General features: G+C 35.6%; 3 protein-coding genes across 6 annotated transcripts; all 3 read left to right on the plus strand.

Annotated features, from left to right (window-relative positions):
* LOC131357518 (uncharacterized) lies at window positions 1-2539 on the plus strand. 4 transcript variants are annotated; one of them, XM_058396502.1, is made up of 6 exons: window positions 1-137; window positions 237-578; window positions 832-1167; window positions 1337-1447; window positions 1930-1970; window positions 2378-2539. In XM_058396502.1, the coding sequence occupies exons 1-6, from the start codon at window positions 71-73 to the stop codon at window positions 2492-2494; spliced, it is 1014 nt and encodes a 337-aa protein (XP_058252485.1). In that variant the 5' UTR covers window positions 1-70; the 3' UTR covers window positions 2495-2539. The 4 variants fall into 4 exon arrangements, with proteins under 4 accessions (XP_058252485.1, XP_058252487.1, XP_058252484.1 ...); XM_058396504.1 differs by lacking the exon at window positions 1337-1447; XM_058396501.1 differs by having other exon boundaries at window positions 1930-2514.
* Window positions 2540-5553: 3014 nt separating this feature from the next.
* LOC131357516 (uncharacterized) lies at window positions 5554-8448 on the plus strand. The gene is made up of 6 exons (XM_058396500.1): window positions 5554-5621; window positions 5724-6071; window positions 7142-7486; window positions 7640-7759; window positions 7865-7914; window positions 8230-8448. The coding sequence occupies exons 1-6, from the start codon at window positions 5555-5557 to the stop codon at window positions 8359-8361; spliced, it is 1062 nt and encodes a 353-aa protein (XP_058252483.1). The 5' UTR covers window position 5554; the 3' UTR covers window positions 8362-8448.
* A 3352-nt stretch (window positions 8449-11800) lies between these two features.
* LOC131358343 (uncharacterized) lies at window positions 11801-15187 on the plus strand. Its single transcript, XM_058398050.1, has 6 exons — window positions 11801-11866; window positions 11968-12312; window positions 13710-14075; window positions 14186-14287; window positions 14523-14566; window positions 14653-15187. Exons 1-6 carry the CDS (start codon window positions 11815-11817, stop codon window positions 14782-14784), a joined length of 1041 nt encoding a protein of 346 aa, XP_058254033.1. The 5' UTR covers window positions 11801-11814; the 3' UTR covers window positions 14785-15187.
* The last annotated feature ends 295 nt before the right edge of the window (window positions 15188-15482 follow it).

Raw genomic sequence — 15482 nt, forward strand, 5'->3', positions numbered from 1 at the left:
TCTAAGTGAGATGTGCTCAGTTTGATCATCTGACAGTGTAGCAAGAAGAGACTCAGACCTCAGACTGTAGATGATGATGATGATGATGATGATGATGATACTGATGTGGATTACTTTCATGATTTTTAATAAAGTCGGTAAGTCGGTCACAGAATAAGGATTATCTTTTGAATTATTGTTTAGAATGCAGTTTTAGCACACTTCTTAATTATTCATTCTTTATTTCTTGATATTAGATTCTACAGAGAACAATGATATCTCTCAGCCTGACCCACTGATCGCTGCTGATGTTGGTGATAACGTGACTCTGCGCTGCTTTACACTGGAAAATGATATCTCTGGATACGTCGTTTGGTATCAGCAAAAAATCGGACACGAGCCTCGCATAATAGTCGCAGTCCAACATGAATCCAGTTATGAAAATGAGTTCAAGCCACCGAAATTCAACATCAATGAAGAAAAAAGGAAATACCATTTAAAAATCGCTCACGTGGAACCATCAGATGAAGCCATGTATTACTGTGGATATAGAAAATTTTTAACGAGGTTTGGAAATGGAACATTTTTAGCAGTCAGAGGTAAAAAAATGTAATGTACACTGCTAATTTAATCAACCATCATATGTTTACTAACTGAATAATACTTGTGTGTTGTAGGTGTATTTTTATTGTAATTTTACGGTTTGGTTTAATGTTTCATACTTGTTTAGTTTGTTTCTGATGTAGTTCTAGTTGCTTTTCACACGTGTTTCATCTAAATGCACTTTTCCGCCAATCCATGGCAATATGAATTTTAGTATAACTGAAATAATGTGCTGTATATTATTAACAGGTAATGAAGATGTAAAAGTGTCAGTGTGGCAGCACGGCATGTCGGACTCGGTTCCTGCAGGAGCCTCAGTGACTCTGCAGTGCTCGGTTCTCTCTGAGAGCAGAGCAGCAGAACTCCAAGTGCTCTGGTTCAGAGCTGCTCCACCACAATCCCATCCTCAAATCATTTACACTCATCACAACAGCAGCCATCAGTGTGAGAGCGGCTCTTCTACACACACCTGTGTGTACACCTTCACCAAGAACATCCTCAGCCTCAGTGATACTGGAACTTACTACTGCGCTGTGGCCCTGTGTGGGAAGATCATATTTGGGAACGGGACACAAGTACAGCTGGGTAAGAACACCTTCACTTAATCAAAATATGCAATAATAAATTTTCTTCTTTTTTTCTGATTGGTAACATGACAACATTTTTAAATATAGTCAATATCAGCATAATAAGTGATATACAGCATAACATACATGTTTAATGTTATGATTTTTTAATGTTTGTGCTACGGAAGAGTCTAAGGATCCTGTAGTGATCTTCCTCGCTGTAGCTTTGGGAATGTGTGTGGTTGTGCTCTTTGCTCATATCGTTACCTATAAAGGGAGAAACCGTGAATATTTCAGTGGTGAGTCTTCATTATTTTGTATAGACGCTTTTCAAATAATATGAACAATTCTTATATCTGTGGTGAGCTGAGGAAACACTTCACATGATGAAATTTTTACATTTTCTTTTGACAAAAAATATATTTCCTGAAAGGTTTGTATGTCAAACACATATACTGTTTGTATGTCAAACACATATATTTTCTATACCTGAATTTATTCATGGCCTACTGTGTGTTTTTTGAAGCAGTCCCTTTTCTAACTAAAATAATTTTTTCAGACAGACTTTTTTTCTGAATTTTTGTTTCCAGGGTTTTTGGTAATGTACATTTTGTATGATTAATTCTGAGATGCCAAGCACACTATAGGCAAATTTTATTTATGTATATATGTATTTATTTATTTATTTATTTACTTTGTCAAAACTGAATTTTTCTGAATTCAGCATCAGAAACATATATATATTTATGGATCTCAACATCAACATATTTTCTCTCGACAGGAAAATCTCAAGAACATATGGTAAATAAAACATCAAATCAGGTAACTAATGCTGAGATTCTTCTTTTTCTTCTGCTTCTTAATAGTAGCAGTAGTAGCCTTATTATTTCAATTATTTTGCTTTTTGGTTTCACAATTAGAAAAGCCTTATTTGATTGGGATTTATTGTATTCAGCTATTGGAATTTAAGTGATTGTGAACAAGCTTCCTGAAAACTTATGTTGAACACCGAGTTCAGTCAGTGATACTATTTCTGTTAGAAATGACCTAAACCTCAAAATAGAAAAAAACACGTGATCATTTCTGATCATTTCTTGTCTGAATTACATTAGCTTAAAAACTAATACAGCTCAAATAAGGCTAAATGTTACAATTTGCTAATATTCCCATCACTGACCTACACTGTACACATAATATTTTAAAAGAATCTCTCATATCCATTCCCACAGGGCCGTGATGCTGTGGAGCTGAATTATGCTGCCTTGCAAATTCTTAAAAAAAGTAAAAAGACAGAACGAGCTCATGATAATGTGTATTCGGAAGTGATTTACTCTACTGTGTCTTAGATAGTAGATGTCAATGAGTTTCTCATGTTAATTGTTTTCATATTTGTAGTGTTTCTTTCCTGATAATAAATAAATAAATAAATAAATAAATAAATAGTGCTTGCAATGCCATGTATTCCTAAGTATTCCAAAAGTAGAAACTTATTGTTTTTATTTTGTTTAATTCTCAACTGTCACAGTTATTGAGCACCAGGTGTAACGTTTGTACCCTGGTCACCTGAGTGGGGAACTCCCATGGCTGAAGCTATGGGAACGCTTCTTTGCTGAGGTTGTGTCTGAAGCTCTGTGTGAAATCACCCTAATGTATCAACTTGGGTAGGTCATGTGAAGAAACAGAGTGCACCAGTAACCCTTAAAAGGGCATCTATGTCACATTACTCCAGCTTATACTTGTCTGAAGGAAGCAAGGATGACTGAAGTGTACATACAGCATGCCCTATAGGCTTCGTAGATAGCCACTACTTGTGGGGCAGAGGGCAGAAGACCCGCTACAACTGGCTATAACTTGGCTTTTCACATGCATATCCCACCCTGAGATGCAGGGCAACCTTGACCATGCCAAAAGCAGACTCTTGGCAGGAGGGGCCAACTTTCTTAGGGAGGCCAAGGCTAATAGCAGAGCCATTTCCATGGTCAGAAACTTCTCAGAGGCTGACTCCATTGACTCAAAGTGTTAGAGCTGCCCCTCCAGAACCACTGAGAGGTCCCAGGAGGGAAGACATGGTCTGGTGGTGGAAAATCAACCCCTGCATCTGAGAGAGGTTCCTCTTGATTGGAATCTCCCAAGAAGCACTGTAGAAAAGGGGAAATTAGTCAGACTCAGGTGGTCCAGTAAAGATCCATAAGTAACATATGGACTCAATCATGATGCACCCTGGCTATGACACCCATGAGCAGAGCAGCAAAAGAAATCTGGTCTCTACTTAGGACAAGATCTGTTGTACCAATCTGAACAAAGGGCACAAACACAGCCCTAATAATTGATGAATGGGACCACCGAAGGTAGGCCCTGAGTTTCAGGAGAAAGTGTTTCAGCTTTAAAAACACAGCCACTATCTTCAAGCAATCTGTGTGCCATGAGTGACAATGGCACTCCAATCATATTTCAGCTAGTGGCTGACATCATGTGTCACCAGGGTGAAAGAAATCTGCCTTAAAGCCTTCAGAATAAATAGTGCAGGTGCCCGTATCTTAAAATAAGTGGCAATGAAATTGTTCCATTATCAGATTTCGAGTTGGGGTCACTGGGGCCATCTAGCAGGCATACGATTACGTCAGCAATTTCCCATACAAGGGGTCCTCGACTTACGTCAGAATTCCGTTCCTACGGCACGACATAACGCGATTTTCGCCGTAAGTCGGAACTCACATACTGTACATAAGTACCTATGTCACTCACCTACACCAGCGGATGTAAACAAAGCTGTCTTCCTCGTATAGCACCACGTGACGACGTATTCGTCCACTCCGCTCGCCAACTTGTTCCCGCGTGAAATTTGTTTTAACATCGCAAATGGCATACATCGGAATAATGGAACAAGACTTTCTTAGTAAATTTATGGGAAATGGCGACCTAACCACGAAACGCAGTAGGTTGAGGACGACGTAAATCGAGGACCTGCTGTACTTTGATTGGATAATTGGAGTAGTCAGATGCAGCAAACCGCACAAACTAAATTATATATATATATATACATTGTTATACATTGTTTCTATATTCACTGCATCTCATTTTGGTTGCTGCGTCTCCCGGAGATTGCAGTTTGCTGCATATGTCATCAAGAATGTCTTTATTGAGAAGAGTAACCATAATAAAATGGACTATTCCTTGTGAGGTGTGAAATACTGTAGAATAATTTCTGTTTTACTTTGCTATTTAACGGTTGATTGGTATCTACTGCGGTAGCGTCATAATGATGCTATGGATTAATTCAGGAAGGACACCACTGCATCTCTCAGTTAACTCTCACAAACAAACACACACACACACACACAAACATCACACACACGAAATATTGTTCCTGTTCACCTGACATACCATGTTTTCCTATGCAGATTTATCTGGTAATTGATCGTGTTTTTTTGTTCTGTTTGTTATTCAACTGTCCTTCTACCTATTTCTGCCCATGATGTTGCTCACAATTTGCAATCGTTACCTCTAATTTTTAAAACAAAGCCCTTCCTGCTACTGCAGCCATCTCTGGGGTCTGAAAATTCAGATGATCGGGTTTATTCACAAACTGTTTTCAGGATCATTTCACATGGAAATACAGTTATCTTGGGGGAAAAACAAATTAGTACCTTGTATTTTGCCTCTGAATTTGTGTAAATTTACATACTGTATAAAAAGACTTGCTAAAGTGAACCTGTATCGAGCGATTTCAAAACGTATCATTTACAAAGAGTTTCTGTGATTTTATTTGCATGAAAGTAATTAAACGTTTCTATAAAAATGAAATCATTCACCCATTGCTTCTGTCTATTGTTTATGCAGCATTAGCATGGCGAATAAGACATTAAAGGATGAGGGGAAAAAAAGATTCCAAATAGATATCATTAGACGCTATTAGTATATTTTTGTCAAGAAATTAAGATATCTCATAAATAAACCTGGACATAATAAATGTCCATAGTTTAAAAAATATGATAATGTTTTAATAGTATTTCATTGCTAAATAAAAAGGAATAAATCTCTATAAATGAGTGTACATAGCATCTTCAGCAGATTTGAACTCCTTAAGAAGCACTAAAGGGTGTGGCACTAAACAGCAGCAAACAGGAAATGTTCACTTTTTTCAATTAATATAGTATTCTAGTATATTTCTTTCAACTTTTTTCCAGTTGTTTCTATTACATCCTACTACATGGACTTTTCACCTATGACTCGAGCTCGAGCTTTGAGCTAGTGAGCAAGCGATGTTACCAAAATAGAAACCAGTAGATGGAAAGGAAAACATTTTCCATCTACACAGAGAACCTGTGATGAGCAGCCAATCAGATGAAAGTATCCAGTACAAAATACTTGGTGCTTTCTCATTTGGCTACACTGACATGCTCAACATGAATGTCATTTCATCTCTGAAGATGTCTGCACTCAGAAGTCTTGTCTTATCTCTTTGCTTAATATGTAAGTTTTTAAAGGATTATAGCTGAGGAACTCTTCTTGTTTCTATTTATTTTAAAATGTAATCCAGTTTGTTGTATTAAATAAAACTGTACTTATTTTCAGCCCCAGTACAAACTATGGATCTTTCCGGAATATCAATTCTCACTGTGAAGTTTGGAGAAAGAGTTTCTCTTAACTGCCCGTTTGTGAAGGCTAATAGTATAGATCGGGTGCTTTGGTTTAAACAAATGATTGGAGCGATGCCTCAAAAAGTGGGAGAAAGAGCAACATATAAAGAAATCAAAATTTCCCCCGAGTTTGAGACGTCGGGATTTTTAATAGAGACGATCGATAATGCCGTTTCTCTGACAATTCCACGAATTAAAAGAGAAGATGGAGGACTTTACTTCTGTGGGATATTAAGCTGGGTGAATTTTACACTTTCTAATGGAACTTTCCTGGCTGTAACAGGTAATGAACTGAATCTTTTCTGTACAATTTGACTGTTATGAAGATGTGCAGAAATTTGTGCACTCAATTTGTGCTTTGAGTCTGATTGTACTCAAATCTAAAGAGAGAAAAAATCTAAAGAATGTAGATACAGCATTTTACCTCTTAATCTATTAAAAAGGGCCCTATGGAAATTGTTCATTATGAAAGGTCCAATTGGTTGAAATTGGCTGCAAAAATCTATCAAATACTTTGTGAGATATTTTCCTAAAAGAAAATCTTTAGATAGATAGATAGATAGATAGATAGATAGATAGATAGATAGATAGATAGATAGATAGATAGATTTTACATTACTGCCCTTTACATTAATAAGTTCCTAGGTCTTAAGATTAGTTGCTAGGTATAGTAGTATAGATATTTTAGATATAAGATCTATTTAATCAAACAGTTCATTGGAAATTTGTTATATCATTTATGTTCTTTACATGACATTAAGATCTTTTCATATTTTATTTGAATTTATTGGTACAATTGCGCTTGGCACATTTTTCCAAAGAAACTTCAGAATACAACCCCAGTGGTTAATGTGTTAAGGCTCTAAGGCATGTTCTCACTGTGGATTTCTTCTGGATTCTACAGTTTTCTCTCACCTCTCAAAACCATTCTAGCTCAGTGCGTGAGGATAAATCAGCCGTACTTGTGAAGGAGTGTGTGTATGTCTTTCTGTGATAAATCTTCAAGGTCCAAAGTGTATCCAAGGTGTATTCAAGCCTTGTGGGTATTTTTTCCAGTATAGACTCATGAATGTTTGAGTTCTTGTAGTGAACTGTGAAATTAGGGTGAAATTAAAAGCTTTAAATCGCAGACTAATCTGTAATCAGAATGATTTCTAGTCATGGGTTAGTGTGTGTGATTTGTAATGTATAGTATTTTGCTATCGACTAAAATAAACGTAGTATTTATTATTTTAAATCTGTGTATTATGTTTGCCCTGTGTCTGTGTTGATTGATTTCTTTTGGGTACCACAGTTTCCTGCCACCAAACACCAAAAACTAAGCTCTCACTCTGTCTATATCGCACTGACCAGATGACAGAGATGTAAAAGTGTCGGTGTTGCAGCACGGCATGTCGGACTCGGTTCCTGCAGGAGCCTCAGTCACTCTGCAGTGCTCGGTTCTCTCTGAGAGCAGAGCAGCAGAACTCCAAGTGCTCTGGTTCAGAGCTGCTCCACCACAATCCCATCCTCAAATCATTTACACTCATCACAACAGCAGCCATCAGTGTGAGAGCGGCTCTTCTACACACACCTGTGTGTACAACTTCACCAAGAACATCCTCAGCCTCAGTGATACTGGAACTTACTACTGCGCTGTGGCCCTGTGTGGGAAGATCGTAATTGGGAATGGGACACCAGTACAGCTGAAGAACTCTGGTTGGTGAACAATTTGTGACTATTATTTGGGTTTTATAGATACAAAAATCTTGTTAATATTATGTTATGCGTCATGCTATGTTTTATTTCTTGGTGCTCATATTACATGTTCATATGCAGACAATAACTTTTTTGTTTGTTTGTCTCTCAAAGCAACAGCTTATAATCCTGTGGTGATCTGTCTGGGAACAGCGTTGGTAATGTGTGGGATTCTGATCTCTGTTCAAACTGTTTTACTCTGTAAAAGGAAAAACTGTCAACAACACAACACAGGTGAGTGTTCAATATAATGCTTTGCAAAAAGAAAATGTTAGCAGTGTCAGATCTTTGTGCAGAGTGAGTCAAATCTGTTCTGTTATCTGTTGTTATATATTCCAGAGAGAAGACAACATGGTGCTATTACAAACACTAAGAAAACGAACACGCAGGTACTTTGTTCACTTGCTACAGGAAATGACTCAGGATTATAACCATGATGATGGTGATGATTTCCTTTTACAATATAATATTTGTACTTAACTTTTCATACTTTTAACTTTTCTTTTCATAGTTAATGGGTTATTATTCTTGCTAGATATACTGTAGCATTTCAGTAAATGTAATAATCATCGTTAATGAGTCAAAAATTCTAATATTATAGTTCTACAGCATAATATATATATATATATATATATATATAGTCATCAGATTTGTTATGACTACTGTATTTATTTATTCATTCATTTATTTATTTGTTTGTTTAGGACTGTGACACTGTGGAGCTGAATTATGCTGCTTTAAACTTTACAGAAAGAAAAAGTAAACGAGTGAGAGAAAATCAAGCTCAATTTCACAAAAGTGTATACTCCGAAATGAAATCTTCCACAGTTAATTAAAATATTTTCTACATATATATGTAGAAATGTAATAGAATTTGTATTCTTTATTTTTTTTTCCTGTTCATGAATAATATTGCTTTACTTCTACGCTAATAAAATGGTGATGCTGATTTCAAATGATCTGGATTTTTTTGCAATGTCAGAACTTTTATAAGATCTGCTTGTCAGGAAACACTTGATTTAAAAACAAAACAAAACAAAAAAAGATTTGTTTGCAGTACTGAGTAAATCGGCAAAGATTTACATTTTATTTTTCAGAACAAAGTAATACCTTGTCTGTATTTCCTGCTTTTTTCATTAAAGTCTATACACATTCATCAGTAATAAATGTACATAAAAGAGTAATAACGAGTACATAAGAGTACATAACTGTTGTTGTCTTCTCTGATTCTGTAAGTGGAAGAAGTTTGTGGTTTGAGGTTGAGAAGAAGGCTGAGAGAGTAGGAACAGTCTCCACCTTAAACCACCCACTTTCAGATCCCTTGAACAGAGGTGGCTTTAACATTTACAAATTTTACCTCCTTGCTATGGAAACACTGGCAACCTGCCCAAGCAAAGTCTACCCCAAGACTACAGTTAACAAAAACATGAATAAAAATTAAAGCCTGTTCTGTATAACACAGTAACAGAAGGTTTCTTTCATCACTATCGTACACACGTACAGTGATATTCTGTATTCCTGTGTAAGTTATTCATTTCATTATTCAGTTCAGTTTTATTTGGATAGCACTTGGACAATGGACATTGTCTAAAAGCAGAAATATAAAAATCTAGAATAAAGATTTTGAAATTAAAATTAATATTCACCTTAATGAGCAAGCCAGAAGCAACCATGTTGAGGAAATACTAACAGAGACGATATGAAGAAGAAACATTCATAAGAACCAGACTCACTCATTTGGGTGACACTGGAGAGTGTGATTATAAATAATAACACCTAGCCTCAGAATAAAGCTTTTTCCAGTGGAACGAAATAAGTTCATCTGAATATACTGTATAACTTGATATTTAACATCAGGTCTTCATCAGAAATCAGTGTGAACTTCATGCAAAGGCATGTTTATAAATCCCAGTGGTATGACATGGTACTCTTAATTCCCTTCCATGGTGTAGAATTCCGTTCACTTTTGAGGGAACTCGACATTGCATCATGGCAGATGTTAGGGGAATGCATCTTTGCTGAGACTGTGTCTGTGTGAAATCACAGCTCAGGTAGGTCATGTGACAAAGCGGGGTGTGCCAGCACATTACTCCAGCTTCTTTGTCTTCAGGAAGTGCTGTGTTTATGTTTGTGCCAATTGTTTGTCCCATCTGTCTAGAAAAGAAGATGTATATAAAAAATTAGGAAAGATGGCGAGCAATCGTTCAGAAAGTGCATGCATCCGTGTCCATACATTACAAAGGACGACTCACATTTTTGTTTGGCATGCACAGCTCTCCATATAATGTCTCGGATATAATGCATCCATTTCAGCTCTGGGAGCTTTGTGATGTCTCCCAACCTGGATGAGGATATAAAGCAGCAGTTGAGGATGTGGTAGCTTAGTGGTTAAGGCATTGAACTACTAACTGGAAGGTTGTGACTTTGAATCCCAAGACCACCAAGCCACCACTGCTGGGTCACTGAGCAAGGCCCTTAAGGCTCAATTGCTCAGTTGTATAATAAGAGGTAACATGTAAGTCGCTCTGGATAAAGGGTGACTGCCAAATGCTAGAAATGTTGACGCCGCTGCGTTCTGTGGTGTTCAAAGTGCTCCTTGTGGTGATTACACATGCTGTTGCTTAGGTTGGCCTGATGAAATGGTAAGCGTTGGCCGCTCTAAGCTGGATGACTGCTAACTTCATGCCACTTTCCACCTCCGTGCATGCATACATTCAGTCAGATTTCCTTCATCTCTTATTTACACTCCCACCCATGAACACAGACTTCCTCTCTACTGTCACCTTGATATCTCTGAGCTCAGAGTGTAGCTACGTGTCTAGTAGCCATCCTAGAGAATGGGGAAAATGTGCAGTCCTGATTAATCCTGTTTCTCATTGTAGCAGCTGGTAGCCAATAAAATATGATGAAACATATTAAAGAATGTGTTTGTTTGACATCTTAGATGGTTAAATATGCTAATGCTGACTTTGTAGATCTTTGTGGAACAAATAATGAGCAACACAATATTAATTCTATTACATGTATGTAACAAGACAGACTGTATGTGTTTTTGCCTAGAATGTATTATTTCATGGGGGTGAAACCTCAAATCTCGCCTCACAAATGATAAAATATGCTGTATGACAGGACCTTGCTGAATAAATTACGGAAATTAGCGAGCTATGATTTTACACTGTTAAGATTTAAACAGTGTGTTAGACATTACCAAGACTGGAACCCAAGCTACTGGTGTCAGTACAGTAATACATCACACATCCGCGAGGTTATGTTCCAGGACGCATTGTGAATGTCAAGGTTTTGCGGATGTGCGGTGGAGTCACTAAAAATGCTAATACTGTACTGTAAATGCTTATTTTTAGAATTTAAACCTTAAATATTATCCCAATCATGCTCCCAAAACACTTTAATTTCATTTAAAAGTTAGCTTAATACATTACCCTTAAAAAAGAAATAAATGTTTGACGTAAAAATAGAGTACAGTATCACCTGTATAAAAAAACAAGGAAAAATCACTGAGATCACTTATTAACCATGACATCACGCATACAAAGCATCCTAGCTACCAGCCAATCAGCAGTTAGGTGAAACTGCTCTTTGATTGGCTACTTCCAACGTCGTAATGGCTGCACTGCACGTATGTGATATTGGCGACGTTCGATATCATTAAAATAACATTTATATTTTATTTATATATTATATATTTTGTTGATTTTACTTTTATATTTATATTACTAAATTAATAAACTAAATTTTTCTTAATAATTTCGCATTAAAAAGCATGAAAATGTATAAATGGCCATGAAATTAGCCGTAAACACTTTTGCAGGATTTTGCGGGATTGCAAAAAATTTGCGGATGCAAATTAGTTAGGTTCCAAAGAAAATTCCTCTGATCAATGAAGCCACGAATCGTATGACACGGCTCTGTGAGGTATTACCGTATAGACGGATCTGAGACAGGACTGTGTCCTTTTACTGTTAAATGATTAAATATACAGCAGATGTATTGTTGGCCAATGAAATATTCAGCTATGCTTTTATTTTTTAAATTTATTTTATTGATAACACTGAAAATGTAAAGTCTAAACACTTCGATGTGAATATGTTTCTTGGTGCACTCTTCACCACTCACTTCCCTTCTGCTTGCCAGTTACAAACAAACATGTAGGTGGAATGGAAATTTAAAGTGAACATGTGACTTGTTCCAGCCAATGAGATGAAAGTCTCCAGTATGAAATTCTCAGAGGTTTGGTCTCTAAATTCTTTCAACACCTCGACCCAAAGATCATGTCATTTAAGGGAATGGCTCCACTCTGGATTGTGTTATTTCTTGAAATATGTAAGTCTTATACTTTTTTTTAAATTTAAATTTATTATTATAATGTTTGTTCATGTATAAATCATCAGTCGCACTGGATCTGACTTGAATTGATGTTCTAGTTCCAGCCTATGCTGAGGATTTTAACCCATCATCATTTGTCTCAGTGAAGTCTGGAGAACGTCTTACTCTGAACTGCACATTTCGAGATCAACACATTAAAGAACTTATGGTTTGGTACAAGCAAAAATTTGGACAGATGCCTCGGGAAGTGGGGAAAACAACAGGACTTAAAGACACCCAAATGTCACCTGAGTTCAGCTCAGGATTTAAAGTAGATGAGATCTTGAATGGCATTTCTTTAACAATTCTTCGGACCAACAAAGCTGATGAAGGACTGTATTTCTGTGGAGTATATAGTTGGGGCAAATTAAAGTTTTCCAATGGAACATTTGTAGCCGTGACAGGTAAATCACACACACACACACACACACACAATATAAACGTATATACAGAGTGTTAAAAATTATCTTTAGAAATTTTTCTTTTCATTTCAATATAGATAGTCAGTTGTGTATAAATATTGGAATTGTTCCATTTTAGAAAAAAGTTAACACATAAAATATTTCTGAATACCAAATTCTGACTTTATTATATAATCTGAAGGCAAGAATCGCTGCCTTTATTAAAATCATGGTTGTAGATGTGTTACAGTTTCCATGACAAAATTACTGGTGCTTATATTATCATTAATATGTAATATGTAAATAAGAAATGTTATGTTAAATGTTAAAAATGTCATACATATATAAAAAAAATACACTTTTTGTGTGTCTAAATATACTTGCTGCCAAATTCTGTTTGTTAATTATTTTTGTAGTTTGGTATTATAGATGAATAATTTTTTTCTTGTGTATTTTTTATAATGAATATATAAAATAATTTATTTTGGAAATAAAATTAAAATTGTAATTAAAATTACACTTACACTCCCATCCCACAAGACATACAGTTAGTGTTGAAAAGAATGATAAAATATGAATATAACAATATACATAAATATATTCTTTTGTTATATCATTTGCTATTTCATGAATAATGATTAATACTCTTCTTTTATGTGAATTTTTATGAATGAAGGCTAAAATTATTGAATTTTCTCCTGTCTTATTGTGACCATGTTCATCACTGAATGCCTTTCATGTCCCATGCCTCAGTGGTGGTTAATATGAAGCTCACTTAAAAATAGACACTCAGGAATTTAATCTGTAGAGTTTCATAAGTGTTTTGTTTTTCTATAGCCTACTAGGGGCGATATATTACTAGAAATGTTCCCAAAAAACAAAAATTTGTATCTTCAAAGTAAATGTTGATATCAAACCCATTTCTGTTCTCTAAGATGCTTCAAGTGCTTGATCATCTAAAAAGCAGCTCAAATTTGTTCTTCAACTAGTAAAATTCTGTGTAAGGTTCTCCAACAGAGGGAAAAACACTTCTAAAACACACTGAAAGTCCTGACTCATTTTAGATCAGACTAACAGCTTGAACATCTTTCCTTTGTTGAAATCTGATTGAAATTGATGTCCCTAATCCATTTACCCCTGTACTGGTTAAAAAGGTTAAATAATTTATTACATTTTTATGTTTAATTTCTAACATTTGTTTTTTCGCCTTTGACATTATAATATATATATATATATATACATTGCTTATTTTGCTAATGTTTTTGTTTTTGTAAAGAACTGTACATATTTCATATTTTCATAAGGCTTTTATAAGTTTAAGAGTATTAATAAGTAAATTTTGATTTCAGTGTATAAATAATTGCAACCCAAATCTACAATTTCTATATCCCACTGAACAGATGACAGAGATGTAAAAGTGTCAGTGTTGCAGCGCGGCATGTCGGACTCGGTTCCTGCAGGAGCCTCAGTGACTCTGCAGTGCTCGGTTCTCTCTGAGAACAGAGCAGCAGAACTCCAAGTGCTCTGGTTCAGAGCTGCTCCACCACAATCCCATCCTCAAATCATTTACACTCATCACAACAGCAGCCATCAGTGTGAGAGCGGCTCTTCTACACACACCTGTGTGTACAACTTCACCAAGAACATCCTCAGCCTCAGTGATACTGGAACTTACTACTGCGCTGTGGCCCTGTGTGGGAAGATCATATTTGGGAACGGGACACAAGTACATATAGGTGTGAATAAGTTCACTGAGCAACGTTTCAGTAAGTGTGTAACTGTTCTTTGTATCATTTGCTTGGTTTTAGTTGTAAATATTTTAAATTTCACCATGGTTCTACAATCAACAATATTCATCATGTTTATTTATCTACAGAGGGATCAGATTCTGTAGTGATCTGCCTTGCCGTAGCATTGGCAGTGTGTGTGGTAGCAAATTGTGCTCAAGTTGTTTTATACTGTAAGAAACAAAACACAGGTAGGCTTTTATTCTACTGTCAAAAAAAAAAATTGAGCTGAGGTTTATTATATCCAATTGAACATCGTTTAAAATATATATATATATATTTTTTAATAATAATAATCCTATACATTGGGTCAAACTCTTGGTACATTTTTGTTGTAAATAAGCTATTGCAAGATATTAAAAATAAATACAAATGCAAGTACATCAAGCATAAATCCTGTCATAAAAGCTACTCTTTCCCCTACAGTGAGACATCTACAAGGTTCATTAATGGAGAAAGCAAACAATCAGGTAACTAATCAGGCTCTGTGTATATACAGAATAAAATATAGTCCTAAAAAGCGTGTTTTATTTCTGAACTCTGTGTCTCACTGCAGGGCCGTGATGCTGTGGAGCTGAATTACGCTGCTCTAAATTTCAGTGAGAGGAAAATTCAAAGTGGAAGAGCCAAAAAAAGACATCATCAAGATACTGTTTATTCTGATGTGACATACACTCCTGCTACTTAGATTGCTGTTACATTGTATTGCTAATTATTATAAAAATTATTTACAGTATTTAAAAGCAATGTTTGAGTCAAATGAATGTAAAGGTGTTTTCACATCATCAAAAAATAAATAAATAAAATAAAACAGAAGAAAACATAACCATGGAAGTGCAACCTTAAAAGATCCAGTTTATTCTGAAGTCCTAAAACTCCATGGTATTTAGATAATAATCATTATTTTTGTTCATTTTTTTTTTATTGTAATTGTCTGTGTATATCTTTACTCAGATAGCTCGTATTGTTTTCTACTATGCAACATCTCATAAATCACAAATTTATACTGTCAATTATTCTGGTCAAGCTACCACTCTCTGTAAGTAATTGAAAATGAAAATAATAGGCTTGATTGTCTATATGTAACTTGTATACACTGGAAGTAGGGTAAGTACACAGAACAGCAGAAGAATATGTGATGTATTGTTCTATATGGCATGGAGATGAAGAGTTGAACAGTGGTGTGTAGGTGTATAGTCACAGAAGCATAAATCTGGAAACCAAGCCAAGATTTTGTGTAACTGTAGACTGCACTTTAAAAGTGAAACACTGTCCAAGAAGTAAGCAGCATGTTGGAAAAACACAAGGGTGTTGGTAAAACCAAACGGCATGACTTAATACTTATAGTTCTGTAAAAGTCAGTTTTCCACACATATTCATCCCAGA

Source organism: Hemibagrus wyckioides, linkage group LG08 (genome assembly GCF_019097595.1).
Source record: "Hemibagrus wyckioides isolate EC202008001 linkage group LG08, SWU_Hwy_1.0, whole genome shotgun sequence".
Classification (NCBI taxonomy): domain Eukaryota; kingdom Metazoa; phylum Chordata; class Actinopteri; order Siluriformes; family Bagridae; genus Hemibagrus; species Hemibagrus wyckioides.

What these genes read in the sequence shown, in the direction of transcription:
- LOC131357518 (XM_058396501.1), top strand. Translation starts at nt 71, where the DNA reads ATGATGATGATGATGATGATGATGATGATACTGATGTGGATTACTTTC. An exon ending in AACATTTTTAGCAGTCAGAG is followed by an intron (nt 579 to 831) that starts GTAAAAAAATGT and finishes TATTATTAACAG; the next exon opens with GTAATGAAGATGTAAAAGTG. An exon ending in AAACCGTGAATATTTCAGTG is followed by an intron (nt 1,448 to 1,929) that starts GTGAGTCTTCAT and finishes TTCTCTCGACAG; the next exon opens with GAAAATCTCAAGAACATATG.
- LOC131357516 (XM_058396500.1), top strand. Translation starts at nt 5,555, where the DNA reads ATGAATGTCATTTCATCTCTGAAGATGTCTGCACTCAGAAGTCTTGTC. An exon ending in CTTATCTCTTTGCTTAATAT is followed by an intron (nt 5,622 to 5,723) that starts GTAAGTTTTTAA and finishes ACTTATTTTCAG; the next exon opens with CCCCAGTACAAACTATGGAT. An exon ending in AACTTTCCTGGCTGTAACAG is followed by an intron (nt 6,072 to 7,141) that starts GTAATGAACTGA and finishes CGCACTGACCAG; the next exon opens with ATGACAGAGATGTAAAAGTG.
- LOC131358343 (XM_058398050.1), top strand. Translation starts at nt 11,815, where the DNA reads ATGTCATTTAAGGGAATGGCTCCACTCTGGATTGTGTTATTTCTTGAA. An exon ending in TGTGTTATTTCTTGAAATAT is followed by an intron (nt 11,867 to 11,967) that starts GTAAGTCTTATA and finishes TTGATGTTCTAG; the next exon opens with TTCCAGCCTATGCTGAGGAT. An exon ending in GTTCACTGAGCAACGTTTCA is followed by an intron (nt 14,076 to 14,185) that starts GTAAGTGTGTAA and finishes ATTTATCTACAG; the next exon opens with AGGGATCAGATTCTGTAGTG.